The sequence below is a fragment of the Oncorhynchus nerka genome, linkage group LG16 (genome assembly GCF_034236695.1).
Source record: "Oncorhynchus nerka isolate Pitt River linkage group LG16, Oner_Uvic_2.0, whole genome shotgun sequence".
In the NCBI taxonomy this organism is placed as follows: Eukaryota; Metazoa; Chordata; class Actinopteri; order Salmoniformes; family Salmonidae; genus Oncorhynchus; species Oncorhynchus nerka.
This window is the reverse complement of record NC_088411.1, coordinates 14237628-14255587: the sequence shown is the minus strand read 5'-3', so window position 1 is coordinate 14255587 and position 17960 is coordinate 14237628. Positions and strand designations below refer to the sequence as shown.

General features: G+C 43.3%; 1 protein-coding gene and 1 long non-coding RNA gene across 2 annotated transcripts; one reads left to right on the top strand and one right to left on the bottom strand.

The window, feature by feature from the left end:
• Window positions 1-11534: 11534 nt before the first annotated feature.
• Window positions 11535-12736, bottom strand: LOC135561214 (uncharacterized). The gene is made up of 2 exons (XR_010459303.1): window positions 12649-12736; window positions 11535-12502 (listed from the first exon to the last, which is right to left on the bottom strand). It is a non-coding gene; the product is annotated as an uncharacterized LOC135561214 (long non-coding RNA).
• Window positions 12737-13000: 264 nt separating this feature from the next.
• LOC135561212 (glutamate dehydrogenase, mitochondrial-like) lies at window positions 13001-17638 on the top strand. The gene is made up of 4 exons (XM_065002455.1): window positions 13001-13189; window positions 13326-13388; window positions 13660-13773; window positions 17326-17638. The coding sequence occupies exons 1-4, from the start codon at window positions 13001-13003 to the stop codon at window positions 17365-17367; spliced, it is 408 nt and encodes a 135-aa protein (XP_064858527.1). The 3' UTR covers window positions 17368-17638.
• The last annotated feature ends 322 nt before the right edge of the window (window positions 17639-17960 follow it).

Below are 17960 nucleotides of genomic sequence, written 5' to 3'. Positions count from 1 at the left end.
GCTCACAGAGAGGGCATATCTGCGTGATGCTGAGGGTCCTCTTGCTGGTCTTCTCTATGTTGCATGTTAGGCTGCAAACTGGACATCTCCGAAACAATTACAGCAGGCAATCCTTGTAAACAATGTACTTCCTCATCTTATGAGGTGGTGTTGACTGGGTGGGCCTTTTGTTAACAACACTGTCATCTCAGATTTTCAAAAATATGCTTCTCAACCATAGCAAAACAAGCATTTGTGTAACAGTATTGATAGCTATTGATAGCTAGCGTAGCATTTAGCGTTAGCATTCAGCAGGCAACATTTTCACAAAAACCAGAAAAGCATTCAAATAAAATCATTTACCTTTGAAGAACTTCGGACGTTTTCAATGAGGAGACTCTCAGTTAGATAGCAAATGTTTAGTTTTTCCTGAAAGATTATTTGTTTAGGACAAATCGCTCCGTTTTCTGCGTCACGTTTAGCTACGAAAAAAACCTGTATCCAGGATTGTGTAAATCTATCCGCAAGCTCATTAGCATAACACAACGTTAACTATTCATGAAAATCGCAAATGAAATGAAATCAATATGCTAGCTCTCAAGCTTAGCCTTTTGTTAACAACACTGTCATCTCAGATTTTCAAAAATATGCTTCTCAACCATAGCAAAACAAGCATTTGTGTAACAGCATTGATAGTTAGCATAGCATTTAGCATTAGCATTCAGCAGGCAACATTTTCACAAAAACCAGAAAAGCATTCAAATAAAATCATTTACCTTTGAAGAACTTCGGATGTTTTCAATGAGGAGACTCTCAGTTAGATAGCAAATGTTCAGTTTTTCCTGCAAGATTATTTGTTTAGGAGAAATCGCTCCATTTTGTGCGTCACGTTTGGTTACCAAAAAAAACGAAAATTCAGTCATCAAAACGCCAAACTTTTTTCCAAAATAACTCCATAATATCGACTGAAACATGGTAAACGTTGTTTAGAATCAATCCTCAATGTGTTTTTCACATATCAATTCGATGATATATCGTTCGTGGAAGTCTCCCCTCTCCTCTCAATCACATGGAAGAATGGTTGCAGCTGGAGATTACGCACCAATTTCGACGCAGGACACCGGGCGGACACCTGGTAAATGTAGTCTCTTATGGTCAATCTTCCAATGATATGCCTACAAATACGTCACAATGCTGCAGACACCTTGGGGAAACGATAGAAAGGGCAGGCTCATTCCTGGCGCATTCACAGCCATATAAGGAGACATTGGAACACAGCGCCTCAAAAATCTTGCTCACTTCCTGTTTGAAGTTTCATCTTGGTTTCGCCTGTAGCATTAGTTCTGGGGCACTCACAGACAATATCTTTGCAGTTTTGGAAACGTCAGAGTGTTTTCTTTCCAAAGCTGTCAATTATATGCATAGTCGAGCATCTTTTCATGACAAAATATCTTGTTTAAAACGGGAACGTTTTTCATCCAAAAATGAAATACTGCCCCCAGAGGTTCAAGAGGTTAACTACCACCATAGCTGCATCCATTATTTTGTTTTGCACTAAAAGATAAAGAAAACACTTGTATGCGCAATGAACTAACATGCAAATCTGCATTGTAGGCTAACATTAGCTAGCCTGCTACACTTTATAAGATAATATGGTTACCTCCATAACCAGCAATAACGTTATTTAACGGTGTTAGCTAAGTTATACCAGAAGTCATTATATTTCAGTGTCTCTGGTTATACTGACCACTACCGGTCATTGCAGACCAAGCAGGCGTTACTGCTGCATAATTGGGAAACGACGAACTCCAAGCACCTATTCTGCATACTAGCTGGGGTCCTTCAGCAGAGCATGTCAACCATAGAACTTTGGCTGTGGATGCATGATCAATCTGTATAGGGCCCGTGATCCTTTGAATGCTTTGGGGGCTATGAAACAATGGAGCCCCATTCAATGAAGGGAAGCAAAGTGGACAAAGGGGTGATTTGCACATGGAGCTTGGCAAAAGGGGGCATGATTTGTTGACATAATTGTAATCCAAACCCCACTTTAATTTACTCTTTGTGACACGCTGAGGTTCTAAACTCAGTTTTAGACGAGACTGACTTCATGACCAAAATGTTTCCATTTACATTTGTATTTTTTATTATTAGTATTTTTAACCCCAATTGTTAGTTAGTCTTGTCCCATCGCCGCAACTCCCGTACGGACTCGGGAGAGGCGAATGTCGAGAGCCATGCGTCCTCTGAAACACGACCCTGCCAAGCCACACTACTTCTTGACACACTGCTCACTTAACCCGGAAGCCAGCCGCACCAATGTGTCCGAGGAAACACCGTACAACTGGCAACACAAGTCAGTGTGCAAGGAGCCTGCCACAAGGAGTCGCTAGAGTGCGATGGGATCCTCCCCTAACCCAGACGATGCTGGGCCAATTGTGCAAATAAGTAGCTATGGGATGTAGTTGGTCTCCCGGGATCAAACCTGGGTCTGTAGTGACCCCTATAGCACTGCGATGCAGTGCCTTAGACCTCTGCGTCACTCGGAAGGCCCCTTTGTAGTCAATTTTGACATTAGAATAATATTTGACTCATATCGATGCCACATAAGCCGTTTTCAAAGAGTTACTTGCTTTACAGGGACAATCACTCTTTCATCAAATGGTTTCCCAGCTTGTAAGTAAACGTTTCACTCTAAAGTCTACACCTGGGTTTTTTTCGGCACGTGACAACTATAATTTGATTTGATCTGATCCAGAGTGCCAGTGCCCCTTCTACACTCACTGTTTGGAAAAACAGGCGATGCGCTTTTGAGAAGTAGTGTGAATGGTATTCCGAATGGTGACATTTGCCATGCCCTGATTCTAGTTTGTGAGCTAGACAGGCTACTGCCTGGGAAGGTCTCCCACTCAGAACTACAAGATGGGGAGGGGGTAGGTTGACCTCAGGTCTCCCCACTGGAAGCCCGAGGTAGGGGGAGCGGGGGAATCTATTAAAGAGAGCACCTCTAACTTTGTACAGTGCTAATACAATTAGTAATGCAATTAGTTGTGCAATTTAGTTTGTGTGTTTTTTGTTTGAAGTGCAATAGTTTCTTCTTTATAAGTGTGTTATTCTATTTGTGTGATATAGGATTTGTGCAATTTAGTTGTATTTGTGTGTTTGTCAGCAATAGGGCAATAGTGTAATAATTTGATACTCTTTATTTGCATTTATATACTACAATTTATTTATATTTGGCTTTGTTACTTTTTAAAATATTTATGAGTCTTTGTATATATATTTCTATAGTTTTAAACAATAATATGTATTTGTGTTGTTCCAAATAACTGAATTAAAAGAACAGTTAGTGCAGAATGGGGCTTTGTGTAGAATAACCAGTCTGGCTGCTAACTTGTCATTTGGCTCACAATCAAATGATGTACAGTACCTGAGAGATGGGTTCGCCAGTCATAGGGGACGTCATGCAGTTCAAATCCTGTCAGACCAGTCTCATTCTGATTAAGCTGGGCACAGAGGGAGTGAGTTTGAGGACCAACCAAGTTCTGTCACATCCCCCAAAGGGTCTGACTGTTAGCTACCCAAACATCACCCAAAGGGTCTGACTGTTAGGTACCCAAACATCACCCAAAGGGTCTGACTGTTAGCTGCCCAAACATCACCCAAAGGGTCTGACTGTTAGCTACCCAAACATCAAATCAGTTTATCATTTACCGTCACTGAACAGACCAACTGGACAACATTTCTACCCTCAGAATGTTCCAGAGTGCCAACTCCACACATGAAAAAATACGATAGTGTAATAGTATTCACTGTGGTGTTTTTGCAGACATTACTGTAGTATTCACTGTAGTGTTCTGGCTCGTGGTGGCCCAATGACCTATTAAGACACTTCATGTTGGAGTTTCCTTCATTTTGGCAGTTACCTGTATGTCTGGATCACATGTTGGTCCTATGATGGAAATAGTTCTGCTGCAGGGTAGCACTGACCTGACAGAGAAAGAGTCATATGTCTAGAGAGACAATACCCCTCTCTCTCCTTTAGGCGTCATTCACTCTTGCCCTAAAAATCATTGGGTAAGCCTCTGTAGGGGGTCTGTGTTTGTTTACTGTGTACTGACTGTTTGAGTTAGACTACTTCCAGTTCCCATAGCTACTTAGTTGTTTCAGACTCCTACTGCCAAAAGCCAGGGTTGTTTAACTCATCGGTGAGAAACGGAGATGATAAGGGGTTGTAAAACCGCAGTAGGGATTATTCATCATCAGTGATGAGTGTTTCATCCAACAGACCCAGTTGTTTTTCCAGAGTGTTGTATCTGCTCTGTGGGTGTTTCTGGGGATTGAAATTGATGTCCTTGGTTGGTCTCTCTCAGGCCATAACCAGCCGGAGCTCTGGGAGGGGAAACAATGGTCCTACCCAGCAGAGGCTGAGGGGTAATCTCAGAGCTAACAGCACTAACAGGGTAAACCTGGGTTTACAGCAGTAACAGGCACCTAATCATACCTAAATAATGTGGGGTGGTACAGAGAAGGACTGTCACCCACAGTTAGCCAAGATGGTTGTTAGTGCCTGTCCTTCCTGCTGGATCGGGATCGAACCCGGGTCTGTAGTGACACCTATAGCACTGTAATGCACTGCCTTACACCATTGCGCCACTCAGGAGGGCCCTTTGTAGTCAAAAGGTTTCTGACTCATATCGATGCCACATAAGCTGTTTTCAAAGAGTTACTTGCTTTTTTAATCAAATGGTTTCCCAGCTTGTAAGTAAACGTTTCACTCTAAAGTCTGTTTTTTCGGCACGTGACAACCACCATTTGATCTGATCCAGAGTGCCAGTGCCCCTTAGACACTCACTGTTTGGAAAAACAGGCGATGCGCTTTTGAGAAGAGGTGTGACCTACACAGATAATTCCTTCAGGCAGGACAGTGCAGACAGTGCAAGGTGTGTGTAGACTTTCACTAGCGACTGGAAAAGAGTCATCCAGGGACTCACCTCTCCAGCAAAGGGACACTCATTTTTGTCTGTTCTCCATTTCACCGTAGTGTTTTTTGCGGACTGGAGTCTGCAGAAACACTACAGTGAATACTGTTAGAGTTGCGTAAATTCGAATCTGGTATCAGGATAAATATAACAATGAGTCACCGATTGTTTACTATGTATTTTTTGTTAGCTAAGTAATACTGTAGTATCTGGGATCTACATCTGTTTATATTAGTTACTGTGCTGTTACTAAGCAGTAATGCATTACGGCAGTGTTACGTTACTACACCTAGTAGGAAATGCACATGCGCACTGGAATGCCGGGAATTGTAGAGCACGAGGGGTTTTGACTAAACGACAACTAACTGTACTCCCGTCTCCTGCCTGGTCATTTCTCCACAACACAAATATTACAGTGGCGACGAGGATGGGATTAAACTACATAAACGGACATTGCTTGAAGGGAAGAATGTTGCGTGAGTAATGAAACAAACAAAAAAACTAAAAACAATATGTAATTCGTCAGTTATTTTTTATTTTCTTTCGCCAGTAGAGTAGGCTAACCACTGCTAGCACTGCTAGTACAGTATTCAGGAGCTGCCAAGTAGCAAGACTATTGGAGTCCAGAATAGCGACACTGCCCTCTGGTGGTTAAATAAAAGAAACTGTCATTGAACCCATTGAAATTAGGCGATCTCAGTGGAGAAATATTGTCAAAGAAAAAAAAAGGAAGAAGGGACGTAACACGGTGTGTACATTAATACAAATGAGTGCAGTGAATGAAGTAATTGCAGAAACTTCTGAAGTGAAGAAGTAGATGAATATTCAGAAAATTAAGGAATATAAGGAAACTGAACAATTAACTGTGAAAATGGCAACCATTTGTCGAGTACCAGAGTTTGAGGCTACAAAAGAGGATTTTGATTCCTATTTGGAGCGTTTTGAGCGTTGGCTGGCTGCAAATTAAATCAAAGATGGAAAGAAAGCAGACATATTTCTCAGTGTTTTGGGTCCAACTGAGTATGGATTGCTGAAAGTCTCATTGAACCAATGAAAGCAGTGGAGTTGAACTATGCAGAACTGACTGAAACTCTTTCAAGGTATTTCAAGCCTAAGCCAATTCCCATTGCAGAACGTTTCAGATTTTACCAACGTCACCAGAGTCAAGGGGAAACCGTGGCTGACTACATCCTTGCTTTGAAAAGGCTGGCAAGTACATGTGAGTTTGCACGATTTCTTGATGATGCTCTCCGAGACAAGTTTGTATGTGTTCTCACAGGTGAAGCATATCACAGAAGGCTCCTGTCAGAGAAGGACCTGACCTTTAAGAAAGCCTGTGATATAGCACTTGGACTCGAGCTTGCCCACAGGGATACTATTGAGCTATCGGGACATGCAGAACGTCAGAAAGGTGTTCACAAGGTCAGTGATGCACGTGGTGAAAAAAGCTCACAAAAGTCACACTTTTTTCAGTCCCGTCCTCAAGGTTACACAAGAACAAGGGGAACGGCACCTCAGTACCTCCAGGCTCTGATCAGGCCCTACACCCAAACAAGGGCACTGCGTTCATCCACCTCTGGCCTGCTCGCCTCCCTACCACTGAGGAAGTACAGTTCCCGCTCAGCCCAGTCAAAACTGTTCGCTGCTCTGGCCCCCCAATGGTGGAACAAACTCCCTCCCTCACGACGCCAGGACAGCGGAGTCAATCACCACCTTCCGGAGACACCTGAAACCCCACCTCTTTAAGGAATACCTAGGATAGGATAAAGTAATCCCTCTCACCCCCCCCCCCCCCCTTAAAAGATTTAGATGCACTACTGTTCCACTGGATGTCATAAGGTGAATGCACCAATTTGTAAGTCGCTCTGGATAAGAGCGTCTGCTAAATGACTTAAATGTAAATGTAAAATGTAACAAAGCAGCCCACATCTCAAAGGTCTAAGCCAAGTTGCTACAGATGTGGGGGAGATAATCATCAGCACAGTGAATGTCGATTCCAAAAGGAAAAGTGCCACAATTGTGGAAAGGTTGGACATTTACAGAGAGTGTGTAAAGCCTCGAAACGCACAGCAAGAGCGCACAAAGTGTCAGACGCAGCACAAGAAGAGGAAGGTACAACTGAAACAGTAGTGGAACTGTTCACAGTGTACACAGCTCAACAACTAAAAGATGGAATCTATCTCAACATGGAGTTAGCGGGAAAACCAGTAAAAATGCAGCTGGACACCGGAGCGTCTGTATCCCTGGTTCCAGAGAGACTCTACAAAGAAAAACTGAAAGAGTGCCCTCTTCAGCCTGCGTCCATCCGCCTTTCTTCATACACTGGTGACACTATTCCTGTGTTAGGGCAGATCCAGGTACCAGTCCGGTATGAGGGGAAGGAGTGGACGCTACCGCTTGTCATTGTTAAAGGAGAAAAATCAGCCTTGCTAGGCAGAAACTGGATACAAAAGATCAAGTTGAACTGGGGAGAAATCTTCAGTCTGAGAAATGACAAACCAGTGAGTCAGGCTACACTCACTAACATGCTGGAGAAGCACAAATAACTTTTTAAAGATGGCTACGGTGAAATACAAGACTTCCCAGCAAAAGTCAGAGTGCAAGAAGGAACCAAGCCTATCTTTCACAAACCACGTCCAGTTCCCTATGCTCTTAAGGAAGAAGTAGAGAAGGAACTGGACCGCCTACAGAAGAATAACATAATAACGAAAGTAGCGAGGAGCGACTGGGCCGCTCCGATTGTTGTAGTCCCAAAGAAAGACAAGACCGTCAGAATGTGCGGTGACTACAAGGTCACAGTAAATCGCTGCATACTACCAGAGGAATATCCACTACCAAACGCTGAAGATCTGTTTGCCACTCTTGCTGGTGGGAAGGTTTTCAGTAAGCTGGACCTGGCATTCGCTTATCAGCAACTGAAGCTGGATCCGGAGTCAGAACAGTATCTGACCATCAATACACACAAGGGGCTATTCAGATTCAATCGCTTGGCCTATGGAATCTCGACAGCTCCAGCGATATTCCAACAAACAATGGATCAGATCTTGGACGGTATAGACCATGTTGTGTGCTTCATGGACGACATCCTCGTGTCAGCACCAACCATTGGAGAGCACCTTGTAGTGCTGGACAAAGTGATGTCAAGACTGGAGAAATACGGAGTGAGAATGAAACGCAGCAAGTGTGAGTTCCTCCAGGACTCAGTGGAGTATCTCGGATACAAGATTGATGCACAAGGCCTGCACCCAACCAACAGCAAGGTGGAAGCAATCGTAAACGCTCCAGCACCCACAAATATCTCAGAGCTGAGGTCATTTTTGGGGCTCCTGAACTATTACGGAAAGTTTGTGGCAAACTTGTCCACATTGTTGCATCCGCTTCACCAACTGCTGCAGGCCGATACAAAGTGGAATTGGTCCCCACAATGCGAAGAAGCATTCAAGACTTGCAAACAGCGTCTGCTAAAGAGCAAGTGGCTTGCCCACTATAACACAGAGATGAAGCTGAGACTCGCGTGTGATGCATCTCCATACGGAGTAGGAGCCGTCATCTCACATGTTCTACCGTCAGGTGAAGAACACCCTATTGCATTTGCATCACGGACTCTGTCACCAAGTGAGAAAAATGATGCTCAAATTGAGAAGGAAGCCCTGAGCATAATATTCGGAGTGAAGAAGTTTCACAAATACCTCTACGGAAGGAAGTTCCAACTGCTGACAGATCACAAGCCTCTGTTGGCCATCCTTGGACCAAAATCAGCTATACCAACCCTTGCGGCACTTCGAATGCAACGTTGGGCTCTGATATTGTTAGCCTACGACTACGAGATTGAGTACAGACGATCCAGTGATCACGCAAATGCCGATGCACTATCGAGACTACCGTGCAATAGTGACTCCGACAGTGAAGATGATAGAGCAGTCTTCGATGTCCATTCCAAGTGGATGGAAGTGTTCCCTACTCAACTGACCACAGCTGAGAAGACCATCAATCTTCTCAGACACCTGTTTGCATCCTTTGGACTAGTCAAGGAGCTCGTATCGGACAATGGCCCTCCGTTCACGTCAAACGATTTTTAAATGTTTCTCAAGAACAATGGGGTAAGGCACATCCTGTCACCACCTTACCATCCGGCATCAAACGGAGCAGCGGAGAGAGCCGTGCAAACCTTTTAAGAAGGCCTGGACTAGACTCGAGGTTCAGTCTGTGCCCATCCACCAAAGGCTTCCCGGTTCCTGTTTACTTACCGTAACACCCCACACACAGTAACGGAATGTATACCAGCTGAACTGTTTCTGAAACGCCAACCACGTACCCGCCTGACATTGTTGAAACCAGACTTGTCAAGCACTGTGGCAAAGCACCAGCTACAGCAGAAGAAAGCTCATGACAGACACTCAAAGACTGTCAGAGAATTCAAAGAGGAAGAGAGGGTGATGGTACATGATTTCAGACACCCCAAGCGCCTGTGGAACTCAGGTGTGATCTTGCAACGCAGAGGACCTTTGACTTACCAAGTCCAAATTGGTCATCGCCAGGTCAACGTTCATGTGGATCATCTGCTACGGTCCAACGCCCCAGCAGAGACATGCCGAGAGAACAAGAACTATAACGACCCCAGGACTATTCTCCTGACTGTGGATGTACGGGAGAGACAGAGCCTGACCTTCCACCCGAACCTGGCCCACCACAGGAAGCCCAGGAGGAGCGGAGATATCCTATTCGACAGCGAAGGGCACCTCAAAAGCTTGACCTGTGAGTTGAGCTGGTTAAGGAGGTAACGGACAGTAAAACAAACACTTTAATATGTCCTAGATAAAAGGAAAGAAAAAGGACATTACCTGGGTTAGTTATTAGGACACAAACTCCATCTTCGGGGCAGAATAATCCCCTGGATTTGTGCTGGGCTCTGAAAAGTCTGCTTCAACCCAGTAGTTGAAAAATGTTTAAGAATGCATTGTTCAGATATTGCATTAGTAGTTACCTAACATATTTACCTTGTTCTCTGGGAGTTAAACACTATGGGGGAGGAGTGTAGTATCTGGGATCTACATCTGTTTATATTAGTTACTGTGCTGTTACTAAGCAGTAATGCATTACGGCAGTGTTACGTTACTACACCTAATAGGAAATGCACATGCGCACTGGAATGCCGGGAATTGTAGAGCACGAGGGTTTTTGACTAAACGACAACTAACTGTACTCCCGTCTCCTGCCTGGTCATTTCTCCACAACACAAATATTACAAATACATGGGAAATGCAACTTTGGTATATATACGGGCTCACTGTAATAACACGCAGGGCAGAACAGAGAACTGACAAGATGTATGTAAGCAGTGTTCGTAGAGAATGTGCGTGGTTTAGACTCACCCAGCCTATTATTGATTGTTGTCGTACGAGCTGGTACCAGCCCCAGGGCGCTCCAGTTGATAGATGTAACTTGCTGTGAAGAATATCTATGCGCTCATGTTCCATACCGTTATCTCGTACCTGGCTCCTGTTATCTAACAAAAGACCGCTTGTTCTCGCAACACCCGCTCTGAATGTGCCCCCCCCAACTCATTGCACAGTTCCTGTCTTCATGCTACTCTGTATTTTTCCATCATGTGAAAGGCCCATGGCCTTGAAACTGTTAACAATGTTTCAAGTCAGCTATGTTGCATAACACATACAAACACACAAGCCAACAGCAGATAATATTCAATCATATATATGGTAATGGCTATAATGTAAAACACAGAATCCAACAATACGGTAGTATTTACTGCAGTATACTATAGTATAAATGCTGTGTAAAAAAGAGTAGTGTGTGTATATATATATATATATATTGCAGACTAGTATCCTGTAGTGTTTACTGTTGTGTTTTTGGGCACATTACTGTAGTATTCACTAAAGTGTTTTTGTTGCATTATCTTTGACATAGAAGTGGGAAGCCTTCTCCTTGAGGAAACATACTGCAGAAATACTAAAAGAGCAAATGTTCCATAACCTGTAGGTCTGAGTTCTGAACAGAGAGTTCAGCGCTTCTGCTCTGTTCTTTAACCATAGGGAACACAATACATGGTCAATACTTGTCATGTAGGTTTCTCACTTACAGGTGGCAAAAATTGGGATATGGGGGCAGGGTACTGTACATATAGTACGTCCTGATGTGACGACCCTCCCATTCTGTCTGCCGTATTATGTCTTTGTTCTTGTTTCCTTATTAGGATGCCGGGGGGCGGAGTTGGGAGGGTCGTCAGCTTCATGGGAAACACCTGGGCCAGGTGTCTCCCAGGATAAATAGACCTCTTCCACATTCATGGAAGAGACTCTCTCCATGCAGACACCTTTATGGATTTTGTTGTGTTTCTTGGTGGTTTTTGGGTTGTTTGCGACAGCACCTTTCAACACCCTGCATTATCACATTCATGCATGCAAAACACTCACTTACACTACTGATTACACACACCATTGTATATTTTCCTTAGTTGCTTTAGTTAATAAATATATATTTTGTTAATCCTTATCTCCACGTTGTCTCCCTTTGTTACGGGCTTTGAGCCGGTTCGTGACACTGACTCCTGACACTTGTTAAATCAAACTTTATTAGAATTGCGTTTAAAATCTTGATACATTTTAGAACACACATTTTGAAACAATATGAAACACATATTGCTGGGGAAATTCACAGGGACCACCACCTTTTTGCTTTAAGCACCTTTATCATTGGGAAAGTGAAACTATAACCAAAGCAAGATAATGATGATGGTGAGCACTTATGAATGCATTTTTCATACAAGCTCAAAAAACAAACATTAAAAGGTAAAAGATACAACATTCAAATAATAAGGTGAGAGGAACAGCAGGCTTTATTATAACTGTTCGTCAAATTATACATCCCGTAAAATAATGTTTCTCTTCTGATCTGCCCTGGAATGTTCAGTGCTTCCCGTTACCTCCTTCCACCTCTTCCTCTTTTATGTCTTCCTCTTTTATTTCTTCCTCTTTTATGTCTTCCTCTTTTATGTCTTCCTCTTTTATGTCCTCGCTCTCTCTTTTCCTCTGCTCTCCTCTTTCCTCAATGTCTAGCTCTGCCATTTTCTTCAAGACATCATCTGTCGTCCCGACGCTCTGTCTCACTCTCTCTCAAGGCTGGGAAATCATTTGAGAATATCATTAACGTCTCACTATTACCCTGCACCATGATTGTCCCAGTATCATACACATTTATAGTGCCTGCCTTCGTTTTCAGTTGTTTGCCATCTTGAATTTTTCTCCACTGTTTTCCCTCAGGATAGTGTTTCAGTATTTCCTCTTCCCATGTAGAAACATTTGTTGTGTAGAAAATGAAGTCGCACGGAGCATTTTTTCTTTCATCACGATATAAAGTCTCAGGATTTCCCTTCAAAATGTTTTTTTAAATTTTTTCTTTTCCTTTTCATCTGTCATCCCCTCAGGATAGGGGATGAGGGGGGGCAATATGTTCGGTTGTTTTTCCTCTGCCATTTCTAGATGTGGCAACTAGATTTCCTTTGACTGTTTGTTTACTACCACCTGTAATAAAGATGAATGTTAATGTATTTATTATCTAGGTCACTCATTAACAACATATTCTCTTTCACAAAATAGCCAGGTTAAATATTAGGAGCAGGGCCCTGTATTTCCTTGACTAATATTGGAAGTCTTTAATCTGTACTCACTCTGGAGCTGTGTGTCCGCTTTCTGATCTCGTCTCTCAGTCTGTAGAAGATCTGTGTTCGTTCAGTTCTGAAGCCTTTTCCTCTTCCTTTAACAACCTCGGTGTAGCAGGAGATACAGTACTGTGTCCCCTCTTGGAAATTGTCGCCGTGTTTTCAGAGTTGTAAGGACAACTGAAAAGATGACCGTGAAAGAAGTGTAACTGGTGATATTTCCGCTGGCCACTCCCGTATATAAAGGAGGTTAAGGTGACGTGCCAGATAGACAGATACGCCTTTCTGACGTTCAGGTTTTGAATAAAAGAAAACAATGCTAATCTGAAATGTGTGAGTGAACCCAGATGAAACTTCAGGGATGAATGTTGATCGACTAGATATACTTGAAAATACGATGGTTGCCAATGATCAGGTTACATTGCTACATTGCCATTTAACTATTTATCTCTCGATCCCTCGATGTCTCTGTGTCCATTCTGGAGAGTTTGTAAAGCAGGGAGGACCGATCCCTGTTGTTCCCACCGCTGACCTCCAGACCAGAGTCGCTGTGACACACACACACACACACACACACACACACACACACACACACACACACACACACAACCAACCTATGTGGTATGGAAATGATGTAATGTGTTGGCAGTTTGATAACACATCTTTCCTTCCTCTCTCCACTCCAGAGTGCTTCTGAGAAGGACATTGTTCACTCTGGGCTGGCCTATACCATGGAGAGATCTGCCAGGGTAAGAGTGTGAGCGTGCGTACACGTGTGTGTCTGTGTGCGTGTGTGTCTGCGTGTGTTGGTGAGGTTCGTGCCGATGAGTCAGATCCTAGAATTTAATCATATGTTCTCTATGAGACAGACTGTGATAATGACAATGCCCCCGCCCTGGCCTGGGGCACCTCTCAATCACACCACCATGTGTCTGTGTATGTTTGTGTCAGTGTGTGTGACTGGTTTTGCCAGTGTAACTGGTATCTAACTAGTGTTTGTGTGTTTTTGTCCCCCTGCAGCAAATCATGCGTACGGCCAGTAAGTACAACCTGGGTCTGGACCTGCGGACGGCTGCGTACGTCAACGCCATCGAGAAGGTGTTCAAGGTCTACAACGAGGCCGGCATTGAGAAAGTGAATAGTTATTTTTTAGCCTCTTTACGATATTATTCAATTCAAATGAGTTTCTTCAATCTACAGGAGACGGAGCAGGCAGATTATATATTGTTTTCTTGGTTTCAGAACTACATTTTCTTTTGCAGCATTAGGGCCATTTATTTAAATTTGCCCTGCTAACTTTACTACTGGAGTGCAGTTTTTTTTCACCAGAACAGCTAGATATGTTGTGAGGTGCGTACTGGAGGCAGAGAAGTCAGGCGCAGGAGAGCGGAAACTAGGGGGAGCGGGGGAATCTATTAAAGAGAGCACCTCTAACTTTGTACAGTGCTAATACAATTAGTAATGCAATTAGTTGTGCAATTTAGTTTGTGTGTTTTTTGTTTGAAGTGCAATAGTTTCTTCTTTATAAGTGTGTTATTCTATTTGTGTGATATAGGATTTGTGCAATTTAGTTGTATTTGTGTGTTTGTCAGCAATAGGGCAATAGTGTAATAATTTGATACTCTTTATTTGCATTTATATACTACAATTTATTTATATTTGGCTTTGTTACTTTTTAAAATATTTATGAGTCTTTGTATATATATTTCTATAGTTTTAAACAATAATATGTATTTGTGTTGTTCCAAATAACTGAATTAAAAGAACAGTTAGTGCAGAATGGGGCTTTGTGTAGAATAACCAGTCTGGCTGCTAACTTGTCATTTGGCTCACAATCAAATGATGTACAGTACCTGAGAGATGGGTTCGCCAGTCATAGGGGACGTCATGCAGTTCAAATCCTGTCAGACCAGTCTCATTCTGATTAAGCTGGGCACAGAGGGAGTGTGACTTTGAGGACCAACCAAGTTCTGTCACATCCCCCAAAGGGTCTGACTGTTAGCTACCCAAACATCACCCAAAGGGTCTGACTGTTAGGTACCCAAACATCACCCAAAGGGTCTGACTGTTAGCTGCCCAAACATCACCCAAAGGGTCTGACTGTTAGCTACCCAAACATCAAATCAGTTTATCATTTACCGTCACTGAACAGACCAACTGGACAACATTTCTACCCTCAGAATGTTCCAGAGTGCCAACTCCACACATGAAAAAATACGATAGTGTAATAGTATTCACTGTGGTGTTTTTGCAGACATTACTGTAGTATTCACTGTAGTGTTCTGGCTCGTGGTGGCCCAATGACCTATTAAGACACTTCATGTTGGAGTTTCCTTCATTTTGGCAGTTACCTGTATGTCTGGATCACATGTTGGTCCTATGATGGAAATAGTTCTGCTGCAGGGTAGCACTGACCTGACAGAGAAAGAGTCATATGTCTAGAGAGACAATACCCCTCTCTCTCCTTTAGGCGTCATTCACTCTTGCCCTAAAAATCATTGGGTAAGCCTCTGTAGGGGGTCTGTGTTTGTTTACTGTGTACTGACTGTTTGAGTTAGACTACTTCCAGTTCCCATAGCTACTTAGTTGTTTCAGACTCCTACTGCCAAAAGCCAGGGTTGTTTAACTCATCGGTGAGAAACGGAGATGATAAGGGGTTGTAAAACCGCAGTAGGGATTATTCATCATCAGTGATGAGTGTTTCATCCAACAGACCCAGTTGTTTTTCCAGAGTGTTGTATCTGCTCTGTGGGTGTTTCTGGGGATTGAAATTGATGTCCTTGGTTGGTCTCTCTCAGGCCATAACCAGCCGGAGCTCTGGGAGGGGAAACAATGGTCCTACCCAGCAGAGGCTGAGGGGTAATCTCAGAGCTAACAGCACTAACAGGGTAAACCTGGGTTTACAGCAGTAACAGGCACCTAATCATACCTAAATAATGTGGGGTGGTACAGAGAAGGACTGTCACCCACAGTTAGCCAAGATGGTTGTTAGTGCCTGTCCTTCCTGCTGGATCGGGATCGAACCCGGGTCTGTAGTGACACCTATAGCACTGTAATGCACTGCCTTACACCATTGCGCCACTCAGGAGGGCCCTTTGTAGTCAAAAGGTTTCTGACTCATATCGATGCCACATAAGCTGTTTTCAAAGAGTTACTTGCTTTTTTAATCAAATGGTTTCCCAGCTTGTAAGTAAACGTTTCACTCTAAAGTCTGTTTTTTCGGCACGTGACAACCACCATTTGATCTGATCCAGAGTGCCAGTGCCCCTTAGACACTCACTGTTTGGAAAAACAGGCGATGCGCTTTTGAGAAGAGGTGTGACCTACACAGATAATTCCTTCAGGCAGGACAGTGCAGACAGTGCAAGGTGTGTGTAGACTTTCACTAGCGACTGGAAAAGAGTCATCCAGGGACTCACCTCTCCAGCAAAGGGACACTCATTTTTGTCTGTTCTCCATTTCACCGTAGTGTTTTTTGGACTGGAGTCTGCAGAAACACTACAGTGAATACTGTTAGAGTTGCGTAAATTCGAATCTGGTATCAGGATAAATATAACAATGAGTCACCGATTGTTTACTATGTATTTTTTGTTAGCTAAGTAATACTGTAGTATCTGGGATCTACATCTGTTTATATTAGTTACTGTGCTGTTACTAAGCAGTAATGCATTACGGCAGTGTTACGTTACTACACCTAGTAGGAAATGCACATGCGCACTGGAATGCCGGGAATTGTAGAGCACGAGGGGTTTTTGACTAAACGACAACTAACTGTACTCCCGTCTCCTGCCTGGTCATTTCTCCACAACACAAATATTACAGTGGCGACGAGGATGGGATTAAACTACATAAACGGACATTGCTTGAAGGGAAGAATGTTGCGTGAGTAATGAAACAAACAAAAAAACTAAAAACAATATGTAATTCGTCAGTTATTTTTTATTTTCTTTCGCCAGTAGAGTAGGCTAACCACTGCTAGCACTGCTAGTACAGTATTCAGGAGCTGCCAAGTAGCAAGACTATTGGAGTCCAGAATAGCGACACTGCCCTCTGGTGGTTAAATAAAAGAAACTGTCATTGAACCCATTGAAATTAGGCGATCTCAGTGGAGAAATATTGTCAAAGAAAAAAAAAAGGAAGAAGGGACGTAACACGGTGTGTACATTAATACAAATGAGTGCAGTGAATGAAGTAATTGCAGAAACTTCTGAAGTGAAGAAGTAGATGAATATTCAGAAAATTAAGGAATATAAGGAAACTGAACAATTAACTGTGAAAATGGCAACCATTTGTCGAGTACCAGAGTTTGAGGCTACAAAAGAGGATTTTGATTCCTATTTGGAGCGTTTTGAGCGTTGGCTGGCTGCAAATTAAATCAAAGATGGAAAGAAAGCAGACATATTTCTCAGTGTTTTGGGTCCAACTGAGTATGGATTGCTGAAAGTCTCATTGAACCAATGAAAGCAGTGGAGTTGAACTATGCAGAACTGACTGAAACTCTTTCAAGGTATTTCAAGCCTAAGCCAATTCCCATTGCAGAACGTTTCAGATTTTACCAACGTCACCAGAGTCAAGGGGAAACCGTGGCTGACTACATCCTTGCTTTGAAAAGGCTGGCAAGTACATGTGAGTTTGCACGATTTCTTGATGATGCTCTCCGAGACAAGTTTGTATGTGTTCTCACAGGTGAAGCATATCACAGAAGGCTCCTGTCAGAGAAGGACCTGACCTTTAAGAAAGCCTGTGATATAGCACTTGGACTCGAGCTTGCCCACAGGGATACTATTGAGCTATCGGGACATGCAGAACGTCAGAAAGGTGTTCACAAGGTCAGTGATGCACGTGGTGAAAAAAGCTCACAAAAGTCACACTTTTTTCAGTCCCGTCCTCAAGGTTACACAAGAACAAGGGGAACGGCACCTCAGTACCTCCAGGCTCTGATCAGGCCCTACACCCAAACAAGGGCACTGCGTTCATCCACCTCTGGCCTGCTCGCCTCCCTACCACTGAGGAAGTACAGTTCCCGCTCAGCCCAGTCAAAACTGTTCGCTGCTCTGGCCCCCCAATGGTGGAACAAACTCCCTCCCTCACGACGCCAGGACAGCGGAGTCAATCACCACCTTCCGGAGACACCTGAAACCCCACCTCTTTAAGGAATACCTAGGATAGGATAAAGTAATCCCTCTCACCCCCCTTAAAAGATTTAGATGCACTACTGTTCCACTGGATGTCATAAGGTGAATGCACCAATTTGTAAGTCGCTCTGGATAAGAGCGTCTGCTAAATGACTTAAATGTAAATGTAAAATGTAACAAAGCAGC